This window comes from Rattus rattus, chromosome 11 (assembly GCF_011064425.1).
Source record: "Rattus rattus isolate New Zealand chromosome 11, Rrattus_CSIRO_v1, whole genome shotgun sequence".
Taxonomy (NCBI): Eukaryota; Metazoa; Chordata; class Mammalia; order Rodentia; family Muridae; genus Rattus; species Rattus rattus.
In genome coordinates, this window is record NC_046164.1 from 91,349,627 (window position 1) to 91,364,065 (window position 14,439).

Consider the following 14,439-nt stretch of genomic DNA (forward strand, 5'->3'; position numbering starts at 1 on the left):
AGCTGGCTAATGATCCAGCTGGTAAGTACATCCTACCCATTAAATTAAGAACATCTGAGGAGCATATGAGAGGCGGTATAAAAGTCTAGTATAATGTAAACTTCCTGTAATATACAAAGGTGATCCCAATGAAGTCTCAAAATGTCGAGGGAGATGGAACCCCTACTAGCCATCTCTTGTCACCAAATGAAGCTTCTAGTGCCAGAACAGGGTTTCATCAGGACTGGAGAGATGGCTCAGCCGTTAAAGGCTAGGCTTATAACCAAAAATATAAGAAAATCTTCAGACAACCCAGATTTGCCAAGACAATAGATTGCTCTACACAAACTGAGTGCAAGACCCCATTGTTGAAGACAACACACATACAACTCATTGAACATGGAGAGGCTGAGCTGGTACCAACACAAAACCTTCACCCGGTGATCTAGTGTCTATGGCTTAGGAATATACCCTGCAGGCTACCAGAAGAGAAAAGTAAACACCAACCTAACCACAAACCTTTGATCTACCACTTGTCCTACCTGCAAAATATACTAAGGGAATGGGGGCACAAACTTTTCCAGAGTAACCCACAAACTGATGTCCAACCTGACATAAGGCCCTCTCCATGAGATACAACCCAAGCTAAACACTGCTTGGGTGACCAAGAACTAGAGTCTAGAAAGCCCAAATAAAGCTCGGAATACCCAAGATACAATTCATAAACCACATGAAGCTCAAGAAGAAGGAAGACCAAAGTGTGGATGCTTCAGACCTTCTTAAAAGGGGGAACAAAATATTCACAGGAGGAAATACAGAGAAGAAGTGTGGAGCAGAGACTGAAAGGCCATCCAGAGACTGCCCCACCTAGGGATCCATCCCATATACAGGCACAAAACCCAGAAACCATTGCAGATGCCAAGAAGTGCATGCTGACAGAAGCTTGATATAGCTGTCTCATGAGAGGCTCTGCCAGAGCCTGATAAATACAGAGGCAGGTGCTCGCAGCCAGTCATTAGACTGAGCACTGGGATCCCAATGGAGAAGTTAGAGAAAGGAGTGAAAGAGCTGGAGGGTTTTGCAACCTCATAGGAAGAACAACAATATCAACTAACCAGATCCCTAACCCAGAGCTCCCAGGGACTAAACCACCATCCCAAAAGAATATAGGGACATATTGCTCCATCTGCATGTATAGCAGAGGATGGCCTTGTCTGGCATCAATGGGAGGAGAGGCCCTTGGTTCTGTCAAGGCTTGATGCCCCAGTGTAGGGGAATGTCAAGGTGGGGAGGTGGGAAGGAGTGCATAGATATGTGGGGTGTGTGGCAGATTTATGTAGAGGAAACTGGAAGATGGGGTAACATTTAAAATATAAATTAAAAATGCAAAAGGAAAACCAAATACTGCTAGTCTTAAAAAAAAAAAAAAAAAAAAAGCAACAATATGACTCCTAATGACATCTGCTGTACTCATAGATTGATGCCATCTTAAGCCATCATCAGAGAGGCTTCCTCCTGCAGCAGATGGGAATGAATAGAGATACACAGCAAGACATTACAGCGAGAGACCTGAAAACACACAACTGTAAAGGGTATGTCTTCATAAAGTCCCTCCCCTCAGAGTTCAGGGAACCCCGTGGAAACAGAAGTGGGGGAAACAGAAGTAGGGGAGACAGAGGAGATGGAGGACACCAGAAGAACAAAGCCCTCTGAACTAACTGAGCAGTGCTCATATGAACTCAGAGACTGAACAGCAAGCACAGGGCCTGCATGTGTCTGAAGCAGGTCCTCTGTGCATATTCTACAGATTTAAGTTTAGCCCTTTAACAGGATTCCTGAGGGTGTATATGAGGAGATCTCTGATTTTTCATGCTTTCTCTTGAGACTCTTTTATTTTTATGTCAGCTTGGCTTATCCAACTAAACATGATAGTTTTTATTTTTATCTTATAGTTGATTATGTTTTGTTGTTCTTTCCTAGAAGCCTCATCTTTTCTATTAAGAGGGACAAATGGAGTAGATCTAGATGTGGGAGGAGGTGAGGAGCAACTGGGAAGAATAAATGGAGGAAAAGCTATATTCAGTTAAGTAATAACTTGAAGGAGGAGGAGACAACGATGATGATGATGATGATGATGAAGAAGACGACATCTGCATTCACACTGTTAAAACTTTTCAAGTACCGATTTGAATCACTACGATACTGGACTCAGCTGTGCATATTCCTTAGCTCACAGAGCCTTTGGGTTCTACAGTAGTGAACCCAGGTAGAGGGTTCCAGAAGTGATCACCTCCTGACCTCAGGCTCAGAGTTGTTCTCAGCTAATAAGAACTAAGATTTGTAAAATAAGAACTTCAAGACTCTGAAGAAAGAAATTGAAGAAGACCTCAGAAGATGGAAAGATCTCCCATGCTCATGGATTGGCAGGATTAATATAGTAAAAATGGCCATTTTACCAAAAGCGATCTACAGATTCAATGCAATCCCCATCAAAATACCAATCCAATTCTTCAAAGAGTTAAACAGAACAATTTGCAAATTCATCTGGAATAACAAAAAACCCAGGATAGCTAAAACTATCCTCAACAATAAAAGGACTTCAGGGGGAATCACTATCCCTGAACTCAAGCAGTATTACAGAGCAATAGTGATAAAAACTGCATGGTATTGGTACAGAGACAGACAGATAGACCAATGGAACAGAACTGAAGATCCAGAAATGAACCCACACACTATGGGCACTTGATTTTTTTGACAAAGGAGCCAAAAACCATCCAATGGAAAAAAGATAGCATTTTCAGCAAATGGTGCTGGTTCAACTGGAGGTCAACATGTAGAAGAATGCAGATCGATCCATGCTTATCACCCTGTACAAAGCTTAAGTCCAAGTGGATCAAGGACCTCCACATCAAACCAGATACACTCAAACTAATAGAAGAAAAACTAGGGAAGCATCTGGAACACATGGGCACTGGAAAAATTTCCTGAACAAAACACCAATGGCTTATGCTCTAAGATCAAGAATCACAAAATGGAATCGCATAAAACTGCAAAGCTTCTGTAAGGCAAAGGACACTGTGGTTAGGACAAAACAGCAACCAACAGATTGGGAAAAGATCTTTACCAATCCTACAACAGATAGAGGCCTTATATCCAAAATATACAAAGAACCCAAGAAGTTAGACCGCAGGGAGACAAATAACCCTATTAAAAAAATGGGGTTCAGAGCTAAACAAAGAATTCACAGCTGAGGAATGCCAAATGGCTGAGAAACACCTAAAGAAATGTTCAACATCTTTAGTCATAAGGGAAATGCAAATCAAAACAACCCTGAGATTTCACCTCACACCAGTGAGAATGGCTAAGATCAAAAACTCAGGTGACAGCAGATGCTGGCGAGGATGTGGAGAAAGAGGAACACTCCTCCACTGTTGGTGGGATTGCAGACTGGTACAACCACTCTGGAAATCAGTCTGGAGGTTCCTCAGAAAATTGGACATTGAACTGCCTGAGGATCCAGCTATACCTCTCTTGGGCATATACCCAAAAGATGCCCCAACATATAAAAAAGACACGTGCTCCACTATGTTCATCACAGCCTTATTTATAATAGCCAGAAGCTGGAAAGAACCCAGATGCCCTTCAACAGAGGAATGGATACAGAAAATGTGGTACATCTACACAATGGAATATTACTCAGCTATCAAAAACAATGACTTTATGAAATTAAGAGGCAAATGGTCGGAACTGGAAAATATCATCCTGAGTGAGGTAACCCAATCACAGAAAAACACACATGGTATGCACTCATTGATAAGTGGCTATTAGCCCAAATGCTTGCATTACCCTAGATGCCTAGAACAAATGAAACTCAAGACGGATGATCAAAATGTGAATGCTTCACTCCTTCTTTAAAAGGGGAACAAGAATACCCTTGGCAGGGAATAGAGAGGCAAAGATTAAAACAGACACAGAAGGAACACCCATTCAGAGCCTGCCCCACATGTGGCCCATGCATATACAGCCATCCAATAAGACAAGATGGATGAAGCAAAGAAGTGCAGGCCGACAGGAGCCGGATATAGATCTCTCCCGAGAGACACAACCAGAATACAGCAAACACAGAGGTGTATGCCAGCAGCAAACCACTGAATTGAGAATAGGACCCCTGTTGAAGGAATCAGAGAAAGAACTGGAAGAGCTTGAAGGGGCTCGAGACCCCATATGTACAACAATGCCAAGCAACCAGAGCTTCCAGGGACTAAGCCACTACCTAAAGACTATACATGGACTGACCCTGGACTCTGACCTCATAGGTAGCAATGAATATCCTAGTAAGAGCACCAGTGGAAGGGGAAGCCCTGGGTCCTGCCAAGACTGAACCCCCAGTGAACTAGATTGTTGGGGGGAGGGCGGCAATGGGGGGAGGGTGGGGAGGGGAACACCCATAAGGAAGGGGACGGGGGAGGGGAATGTTTGCCCGGAAACCGGGAAAGGGAATAACACTCGAAATGTATATAAGAAATACTCAAGTTAATAAAAAAACAAAAAACAAAAAAAAACAAAAACAAAAAAAACCTGCGCTCAGCCACCAAGGGCAAGGCTAGCTTTATCTACTTACTTCAAAGCTTAAACCACCACCTCCAACCTGTCCCCTTTGATGGCCTTCCTCCCTCTGGCTTTGCTTCTCATGCCGAAGCTGGGGAAGTTTAAATTTAGATTCTCTGGTTTTGAATTACTCATTTCTCAGGCCTCTGGGTATCTCAATTTTAAACAACAATTTTCTATTGTTTTTTTTTTTTTTTCCTCAAGATGATACCTATCTACAACCCTGTGAATCACACAAAGTGTCAAATGGATTTTTTCCTACTATTGACTTGTCCATCAGAAAAGTCATCTGATGGGAGATTGGTGTGATGCTATGTATTCAAACGATAAATACTGGTCTCCCACATCTGGTTGACAAGCAAATGCTCACATAAACTAAGTGATGCTACGTAAACCTTGCTCCCCAATCAAAAGCAATTGGTTAAAAAAAAGTGGGTACAGCCAATTACTGGGAAAAAATAAAAAGAGGGAGAATTTGAATTACCAGGCTGGGGTCACAGGTAGGCATCACAAGGAAGGGGAGGAGAGAAGGAGGAGAAAGGAGGGTACCAGAAGGAGGAGAGGACAGAAGGTCTCCACTAGATGTGATGGATCAGGAGCATATGGCCAAGTGAGATGCCCTCAGAAGGACAGCTGGAGGAGAAGTAGCAAGCAAGACCCAAATAGCAAGTACTTAGGGAGAGCAGCTGGGCAAGTAGCGAGTCTGGCATATAGACTAAGGGTAATCCCCTAGTAATTGTGCAGGATTTGATTAAATAAATCTATGGGACTCTGCCTCCATTACTGGGGTCTAGTCGGGTTATATTAATCCCTAATAGAGTTAATTAAAATCCATTTTCAGCCATCATCTCACTAAAACCGACAATCTGTTTGCTATATGACAAAATGTTTCCTGGGCAGACCCGACACTCACGTTTCCTCCTGCTAGATAGGGAGCCTACAATAGATCAAAGCATGGCTACCACTCAAGTCCAGCTTGGTGAACCAGTGAGCTTTATTGGGGTTAGTAAAGGAGTATGGGTGAAGGATTATTTATGGAGCAGAAGTGATGAAAAAATAGTTACATCTGAGAAACCCACACAGTATGGCTCAAAGCTCAAAAAGTTGGGAACCTGAAGCCCATTGCACAGCCTGCTGGCAGCTCAGAACCTTGGAGAGTGTCCCTCCCAGGCAACTCAGCTGGTTTCTGCTTCTTTTTGGCAGCTGGCCTTGTCTGAGGGTCTTCTTTACAGCTTAGTTTTGCTTCCTCTTAGAGGAACTCTCAGCTTCTATTACTTACTCTGATGGGAAGTAGCCCAGTGAATCTGGTCAGTTTCAGGGACTCAATGAGTTTTCCAGTTTCCGCCTGCACCAGGGGCTGACCATAGCTCTCTGTACCCAGATCCCACTGAAAGAAGGCTGGTCACCCAGGAGTGCTGACATACCTGAGAACACAGGTAAGACCACTTCTGTTCCGAGGGACCAACCCCGAGCCCTCAGGACACAGGAATCAAGAAGCAGTCTGAGACAGGATCCCTCCGGTTTCTGCCTGAGCCCAGAGATGACCCTTTGCCACAGCTCTCTGTATCCAGATCAGATGGAGAGAGAGCTGGTCTTCCGGCAGTGCTGACACACAGCAGTCAAGCCATGGTCAGAGACAACAAGAACAGCTAACACCAGAGATAAGCAGATGGCAAGAGGCAAGGGTAAGGACCACTTGGGATCATCAGAACCCAGTTCTTCCACCACAGCCCTGAATACCCCAAAACACTGGAAAAGCAAGACTTTGATTTAAAATCACAACTCATGAAGATGTTAGAGGACTTTATGAAAGATATAAATAATTTCCTTAAAGAAATACAGGACAACACAAGTAAACAAGTAGAAGCCCTTAAAGAAGCAACACAAAAATCAAGTAAACAGGTGAAGGAATGGAACAAAACCATCCAGAATCTAAAAATAGAAAAAGAAACAACAATGAAATCACAAAGAGAGACAACCCTGGAGGTAGAAAACCTAGGAAAGAGATCAGGAATCATAGATGCAAGCACCACCAACAGAATACAAGAGATTGAAGAGAGAATCTCAGGGGTAGAAGATACCATAGAAAACATCAACACAATAGCCAAAGAAAATGCAAAAAGCAAAAAGCTCCTAACTCAAAACATCCAGGAAATCCAGGACACAATGAGAAGATCAAACCTAAAGATAATATGTATAGAAGAGAGTGAAGATTCCCAACTTAAAGGACCAGTGAATATTCTTCAACAAAATTACAGAAGAAAACTCCCCTAACCTAAAGAAAGAGATGCCCATGAACATACAAGAAGCCTACAGAACTCCAAACAGATGGGACCAGAAAAGAAATTCCTCTTGTAACATGATAGTCAAAACACCAAATGCATAAAACAAAGAAAGAATATTAAAAGCAGTAAGGGAAAAAGGTCAAGTAACATATAAAGGCAGACCTATCAGAATCACAACAGACTTCTCACCAGAGACTATGAAAGCCAGAAGGTCCCGGACAGATGTCATACAGACCCTAAGACAACACAAATGCCAGCCCAGGCTACTATATTCAGCAAAACTCTCAATTAATAGAGGTGGAGAAACCAAGATATTCCATGAGAAAACAAAATTTACGCAATATCTTTCCACAAATCCAGTCGTACAAAGGATAATAGATGGAAAACTCCAGCACAAGGAGGGAATCTACACTCTAGAAAAAGCAAGAAAGTAATCTTCTTTCAACTGACCCAAAAGAAGATAGCCACACAAACATAATTCCACTAAACTAACAACAAAAATAACAGGAAAGAGCAATCATTCCTGTTTTCCTGAAATCCCTAATTTCTCTTAACATCAATAGACTCAATTCCCCAATAAAAATATATAGACTATCAAGGACTCAGTGAAGTTATTTTGAGTTACTGACCTTCCTGTTTAAGAAACCTTCCTATAGGATTGAGCAGTTCAGTCTTGGAGGAAACTGTCACACAAGACAAGGCTTGTGAGGCATCTGGGAGATTGTTCTGAGGACTCATGGGTATTTTGCTTTGTTTTACCAGATTCTGTCTGATTGATTACCTTTGGGATGAGGTTCCTGCTTCTCTCTACCAGGAAAGGAAACATGTAGCTTGGGCCCTGTATGTCCTGGCTTCACTAGATAATGTTGTGGTCTTTGAGTCCATACTTTTGATGTACCCTCTCACGACTTCTATGAATTTCCAAAGTTCTTCCTCCGTTCAGAGCATTTTTTTTTCTCTGACAATTGTCCTTCACCTGATCTCACCAGCAACCTCTACTCTGCCAACTGACCCAGAACTCTCTATCCTGTCTTCAACAATATTTTATATAATTCTTATGCCAACTACTGTAATTCTAGATGATTTAAGAGAAACATGATACAGATGTCCTGAATTTCTGTGGTTCGTTTAGTACCCTGTTTGAAGCAGTTCACTTTATTTATATTATTTAAAGGTATTTGAACAAAGGACTGCAAGCTGAGCCTATTTTCTCACATGTAAAGTTGAACTTGTCAAAAAAGGACAAAGTAGGATAACATTTATGACACTCCCAGGAACAAAATGGATGCAAAACAGGTGACTTTTTCAAAATCACGAGTAATAAATTTGTATGTGTACAAAGAGACACATTCAAGGACAGCTTTATAAATTTCTTGCTGTGTTATTTCCTCAAGGTGGAGAGTGATTCTCTCTGAACTTTCAGAGGTAGACCTAGTGACTGACTTCTAGCAGAGAGAAAGTGCTGTAGGATAGGATACCACTTTCAAGATTAGATCATGAAGAAATACTATGATCTGGATCCATCTAGGATGCACTCACCTGCACATTTATATTCATATTCATATTCTCTCTCTGTGTGTGCCCCTCCCCCCGTCTCTCTCTCTCCCTCTCTCCCACTTCTCCTCCCTCCCACTCCCACAACCCACCAATTTTCTCTGGGGAAAACCAGTTGTGTTTCCTTTATAACATACTGGTAGCTCATTGTCAAGATATCTTAGGTCCATCAACAGTCTTGAATGACCGGTGACAGCAGGTCCTTCCCTGGTAGGACCTAAGATGACTACAGCTTGGCAGATGCCAGATTATATTCACCAGGGAGGTCAGAACCTAGAAAGAAGCAGAACAGCCACCATGGGCCTCCTGATGCCCAGAAGGTTTGAGTAGTTTGTTAACTGGCCAAAAACAGCAACTAGGTCACTGAGGAAGGTCGCTTGGTGATAAGTGATCATATAAATATTGTATGATTATAATATGCTTTTTACCTTCTTCCTTTGAAATCAGTCAGACCAAATCCATAAAATACAGGAACTCCTAAATAATCAAGTTTCCTCTGTTTTACCCACTTTTGGACTGCAAAGAAAAATTTAACAAGAAACAATATTTAGAAAAGGATTTTTGCCTTTGTAAAGAGGTCAAGGCTTACTTATCAAACCAAAATAGTCATTAGATATTCTAAGAAAAAACTTAAAAATGTACATATATCTATCCCATGGTTTGAAACTTTTTATTATCACTATAATTAACACAAAATCTCTTTTTAAACTAAATTAATAGTGTCATAAAAGACATAGTACTACAAAGTACCTAGTTATCATTCATTCATAAATATGTTTATTCATAGAAACAAATCATTCATCATATGCTAGCTAAGTTTCTACATAAACACACACATTGACCTCAAAGAGTGAGTGCTTTCCCCACCACTACCTACATTTCAAAGGCTTAAATCATGTTAGTCCATGAAATACAAATTGAGCAGAAAAAGCACCTGACTGTGAGGTTGCTGTAAAATAACTGTTTTGAATAAATTTCTCTTACAAAAAAAAAAACCCTCTTAATTGAATTGTTTAATCCAGTTAAACAATCAGGTAGTGTAATCACCACTCTTACTTCTCTGCCACATGTGTTTCATGCTAAAGACAGCTTTCCTGATAAAATAATCAAATTTAATGGATTCTATTTGTCACTCTGACACAGTTGAAGCAGTTGGTGGCAACCATAGTCAGAGTGTTTAGAAGCTTTATTAAAGGAAGCAAAGTTAATTATTCAGGCCAGATCCATCATTCTTTCTCCTCAACAGGATATAAAGGAGCCTGTCCACACCAGTTGTTATGACTCCTACCGACTCCGGCAACATTTTATGTAACTCTTAGAAACTTTTCCACTTTTCTTCATCTTTGCTTATAATCATTCACAATCAAATCTCCAACTAGTAGTTCTTATTTATGACATCCAACTCCAAATATTCCTAACATTCACCTTTCTAATATTTTCTTAAAAATCTTAACATTTAATCATTTGCAAATAATTTAATCCACTTTAAAACCATCCCTTCTGTGTGTGCATTATCTACCTATTTTCATTTTGCTACTATACCCTTTCTATGTAAATGAATCTTTATAAAAGAAATAATTTCATTCCATAATCTTTAAATGATTAGAAAACGCTTGATAATTCAACAAGTCAGCATGTTATGTAAAGTAGTAGAAAAAACTTTGAGTTAAAATATAACCCATTATGTGTGGCATAACAAGATGTGTATACCATCTGTCTTGCTTTTTTACGTTATAACAGTTAAGTATATCACATTACAATGAAATTTCTTATGGAAAGAATTTTCCAGAAGGCCAGAAAAAGACCAAAATGTTAACATTAGCTTCAGCAAGTGTATATATGGCAGTAGCTGGTTAGCTAGTTTTACTTACTACATTCTCTTTTTGCAGCTCTCTGATAAAATTTAAGCTCTGAAAATAATGGGCCATTTTCCTGATATTCCTACAAAAGAAAATTAATAATTTTACTAGAAAGAATTATCCTAAATATAAATTATATTTCAACTGTGAAAATATAAGACTCCACATGCAAAATATATACTTATAGAATTCTTGTCATCAAACATAGGCACCAGATTTCTACTAAAAAAAAATAATAATTAAACCACTAAATAAACTTAAAAAGTCTCATTTTAAACAACATACTGTATTGCAATCCTATCATAGTCTTACACATGAAAGAAGTCTTCTGCAAAGATCTTATCAAAAGCACCCAGAACTGTGTACATGAATAAGCACTGGCTGTATACCAGTGTGTCCTTCGGGGCAGGCACACTGGAAAATACTACGGAGTACCCTCACACACCTCTTTCACTGTCTACTACATATTATTCTTTGTGCTATGCATAGGGCACATGAACTGAGGTGGAATTCTATGCCTCACTTCAAAGGCCTTACTACCTAAAGGAGTGAAGGAAAAACAGGTCAAATGCAGGACACAGGGCAATATGGTACAATGGCTCCCCAGTCTTCACACACTAATGACGTGCAAAGGAAATATGTGCTTTATTACTCTGTGCCTATAAAAGTTAAGGTGAGAAGTATTTTTATAATTACAAAGCAGAATAAGGGAAAGTCAAATACAGGAACATAAACATGCGAACAATTCTTACCACTTTTATGACATGTCTTGCATCTTCCTCTGGTTTATTTGTGGGGAAAGCTGCAGAAAAAAAGTACAATTGGAAAATTATAGTTATTCCAAATCACCAAATATCTACCAAGTCATAGAGAAATCATAGGTCTCTTAGTAAGTGAAGTAGATTATACACAGAGCCTCTTACAACTGCCATACCATCTCTACTTTACAAATGGTGCTACTGAAGCTGGGGAAACGGAACAAATTTTTCACAAAGAAAAATAGATTAAGGTCTGAAACTCATATCTATCTGACACAGGACGCACTACTTAACACAGTCTATACTCAAGCACTCAGACTGAGAAATAAACAGATAACATTAATCACATCATCCAAGTGTAGAGGAAGGTAAGAAAGCTAACACAGATGAGATTGAGCATGGTGAAGGTATCCCAGGGATACAGTTCTTACATCTACGTCAGAGTAAACGTATTGATCTGGCTGCCAAATTAGCCATGTTTCTGTAAGAACCCTCAACCCACTCCCTTATAAGGAGCCCCTTATCTGTGTTGCTATAAGTAACACCAATAAGCTCATTGGTCTGCTAGACTAGTTTTGAGTGGACTCTCTGCTTTGTTCTATCCCTGTCATTATAGTGGGGTTTCCCTAGGAAGAGACATAGAATAAATACATGATGCATGAATGTTATTCAACAGAATCAAAAACAATGGAAAGAAACGATCGCAGTGGACAATAATATATACAACTAACGGCTGATCTGTCTGTGAGTGGAATGCCAGAGAGGCCAATCCTGAGAGGTCTGCCTTTCTTGTGTTGTGAGGAATGGTGTGGCTTTTCCGGGGAATGGTCACATATTCTTTGCTGTGTTTGGTAAGACATGCAAACAAGCCTGAACAATCTGAGCTAGGAACCCCAGGTTGTTGTCTTCCTATATATGGTAGGACATGGCATGCCTCCCTGATGAATGGGGTCTGTCTCATGCCTCCAAACATTCCATTTGACCTGAGAAGATACCATAATCCTCTGAAATCAGAAGGTACAGAGGGATTCTTAACCAGATACAGTGTCAGTTGTATGGTCTGTTATGAGCACTAAGACAACTGAAGCCTTCCTGTCTGCCCAGAAAAGGCTGGTCTAAGTGACAAAACGCAAACAAGCAAAAACAACCATGTGGGCGCTATCCTCTACATTAACCTTTAAAGGGAAGGAAAGGGGTAGGGGGTAGGCATGAGACCAAAGAGGCCTTTCTGGGATTCCAAACCTTGGATTCCTGGAGATAATCAGTCAGTGATAAGGAAGAAGGAGATGCTGAAGTGATACAAAACATTCTTCTTGTCCAACTTGCATACAGAGGAAGGGAAATATCCAAGACTCTGCATCCAGATGGGGTTCTTAACCACGGCCCAGGAGAGGAAACTCTAATCCTCACAGATGCACATGAACTATATGACTGGGGAAGGAAGGTGCCCATTGCCAACCCTGGCTCATGAGGCTATTAAACATCGGGTGAATGAGGTCAGTCTGGATAATATGGAAAAGGAAAACATGAAAGTACTCATCCCTTCTTCAAACTAAGGCTGCATAATCTAAGGTAATACATAACAAAATCAGTCCTGAAGGACTGGTTCATATGTGCTGCGAGCCATTGCCCCCTTGCTTATCAGTGGCTGAAGTTCCCATGAGCATCACTAACTGGAAGACAGGAAAAGACAAAATACTCCTGAGGGAACTGAGCATGTCACAGGCAGTGTCTGCGGCCTCGTTCACTGGGATTATAGAATGATATGCACAGGAGAGGTAGATAAGAGGCCGATCCAGTAGGGACCTGGGGACTGGTATTAGGTTTTATGAGCTTTGCTGAACCTTGTGGTGAGAAGTAATCTTAGGAGCTAGAGTAGGTTCTGTCACATGACCATGTAGGTACCCATGTAAATAAATCATGATTACAAGGTCTTGATGACTCAAGGAAATATGGCAGCATTTATATCAAGGCAGAATTCTTAGGAAATATCTGACAGAAAACCAAATTTTATCCTAGTATGCTTCCAGAAAGCTTGAGGGCCTGATCAAGAAGGGCTGGAGGACAAATGACTAGAACAGCACAGGTGACAAAGCTTGTACCTGTCTTCAAGTGGGAAATAATCCCCTCAAGGACTGGTGCAGTCTCTCCCTGCAAGAAAGAAGAGTGAGGTGTGGATTGTTCCTTATCCCAGAAGTCTGTTCAGTAGCCGGGTATGTCCAATGGAGAGGCAACAACTGGGGGGTGTTTGGAGCCTATCAGAATTGAGGAGTCACTCCACTAGCACCACACAAGAGCACATCCATACCCTCTGCCCTACCCTTGGCTTTCAGCTGGGCCAAACAGTACAAGCTGATGCTGCTCAACCCATCAGGTGTTGGGAGATGCACTGCAGCCTGGCAAAGTGTCCCGATAAGGAACTCACAGAGTTCCTCAACAACTCACAGAGAATGGCAGGGAATTGTAGGGACCTGAATATAGTAGTTTCTTTCGTGTAAGAACTGTGCTCAATATGCTCTTTTGAGAAAACTCATGATACAACTTAACTTGTGTTTTCATGTATTATTGCGTCTTGCTAACTTTTGCAAACATATCTCCCTTGCTTCTAAGTCACGACCAATGAGCACTTACAATGGATGGCAGAAAGCCTTGAAAGAGAGAAAATGTAGCTGAGGTTCTAAAAGCCATAAAGGTTCCTGTCCTGTCATCGACTGCGTGCTGAAGTACATGGTAAGTCCCTATTGTGAAGGTGCTGTGTGCTCTGTTGAAAATGCAGATGAACCAAGGAGCTAGAAACTCTTTCCCCACTGGCTGGTTTTACAGTGCCTGGCTGCTGGGGAAGCATTGTCACCAACAGCCCTGAAGTAAATCCTGTGCATGCTATACCACTGATATGCTGGGCAAGATGTGAACAGTGGGACAGCATGGATGCAAGATGATTGGACTTCAGGTCCACTCCTCATGCCTCAGCAAAAGTCCATGGCTGAGAGTGCCAAGGGCCCCGGTGGGAAGCACTGCTTATTTCCTCACATGCATGTGGTGTGTCTACCAAACTGCCTTCACTACATTTTTGTTTATGTCCACTAGATACCACTGTCAGCCTCAATCATAAAAGAAAAAGCATCTTAGCAAAGAACAGTGGTAAGCGTAGAATGCTGGGACAGACGTAAGATGGGGCGGAGGTCGTGTGCTGCGGCCACCAAGTTCAGTCTTTCCTGGAAGAAGGGAGCCTGTGAGGAGCAAACGATTGCCACAGGAGACTCTTGTTGGTGCAGCTACCTCAGTGTGCGCGGTAGACTTCCCGGTGACACAGCTGCCCAACAATCATTCATGCTCCTATCAGTAACCCCAATAAAGGCAATTGTTCATCCGCCATAACTAGGTGAATCACTTATT

The 14,439-nt window shown here is 41.3% G+C and overlaps 1 protein-coding gene across 1 annotated transcript in view; it reads right to left on the reverse strand.

Annotated features, from left to right (window-relative positions):
* Window positions 1–14,439, reverse strand: part of Vrk2 (VRK serine/threonine kinase 2) — a 118,066-nt gene that overhangs the window by 60,701 nt on the left and 42,926 nt on the right. Inside the window, exons 3-5 of the mRNA XM_032916446.1 lie at window positions 11,038–11,087; window positions 10,298–10,367; window positions 8,855–8,942 (exon numbers count right to left, since the gene is read on the reverse strand). Of these exons, the coding sequence (XP_032772337.1) occupies window positions 8,855–8,942; window positions 10,298–10,367; window positions 11,038–11,087 (208 nt within the window). The remainder of the gene's footprint in view (window positions 1–8,854; window positions 8,943–10,297; window positions 10,368–11,037; window positions 11,088–14,439) is intronic.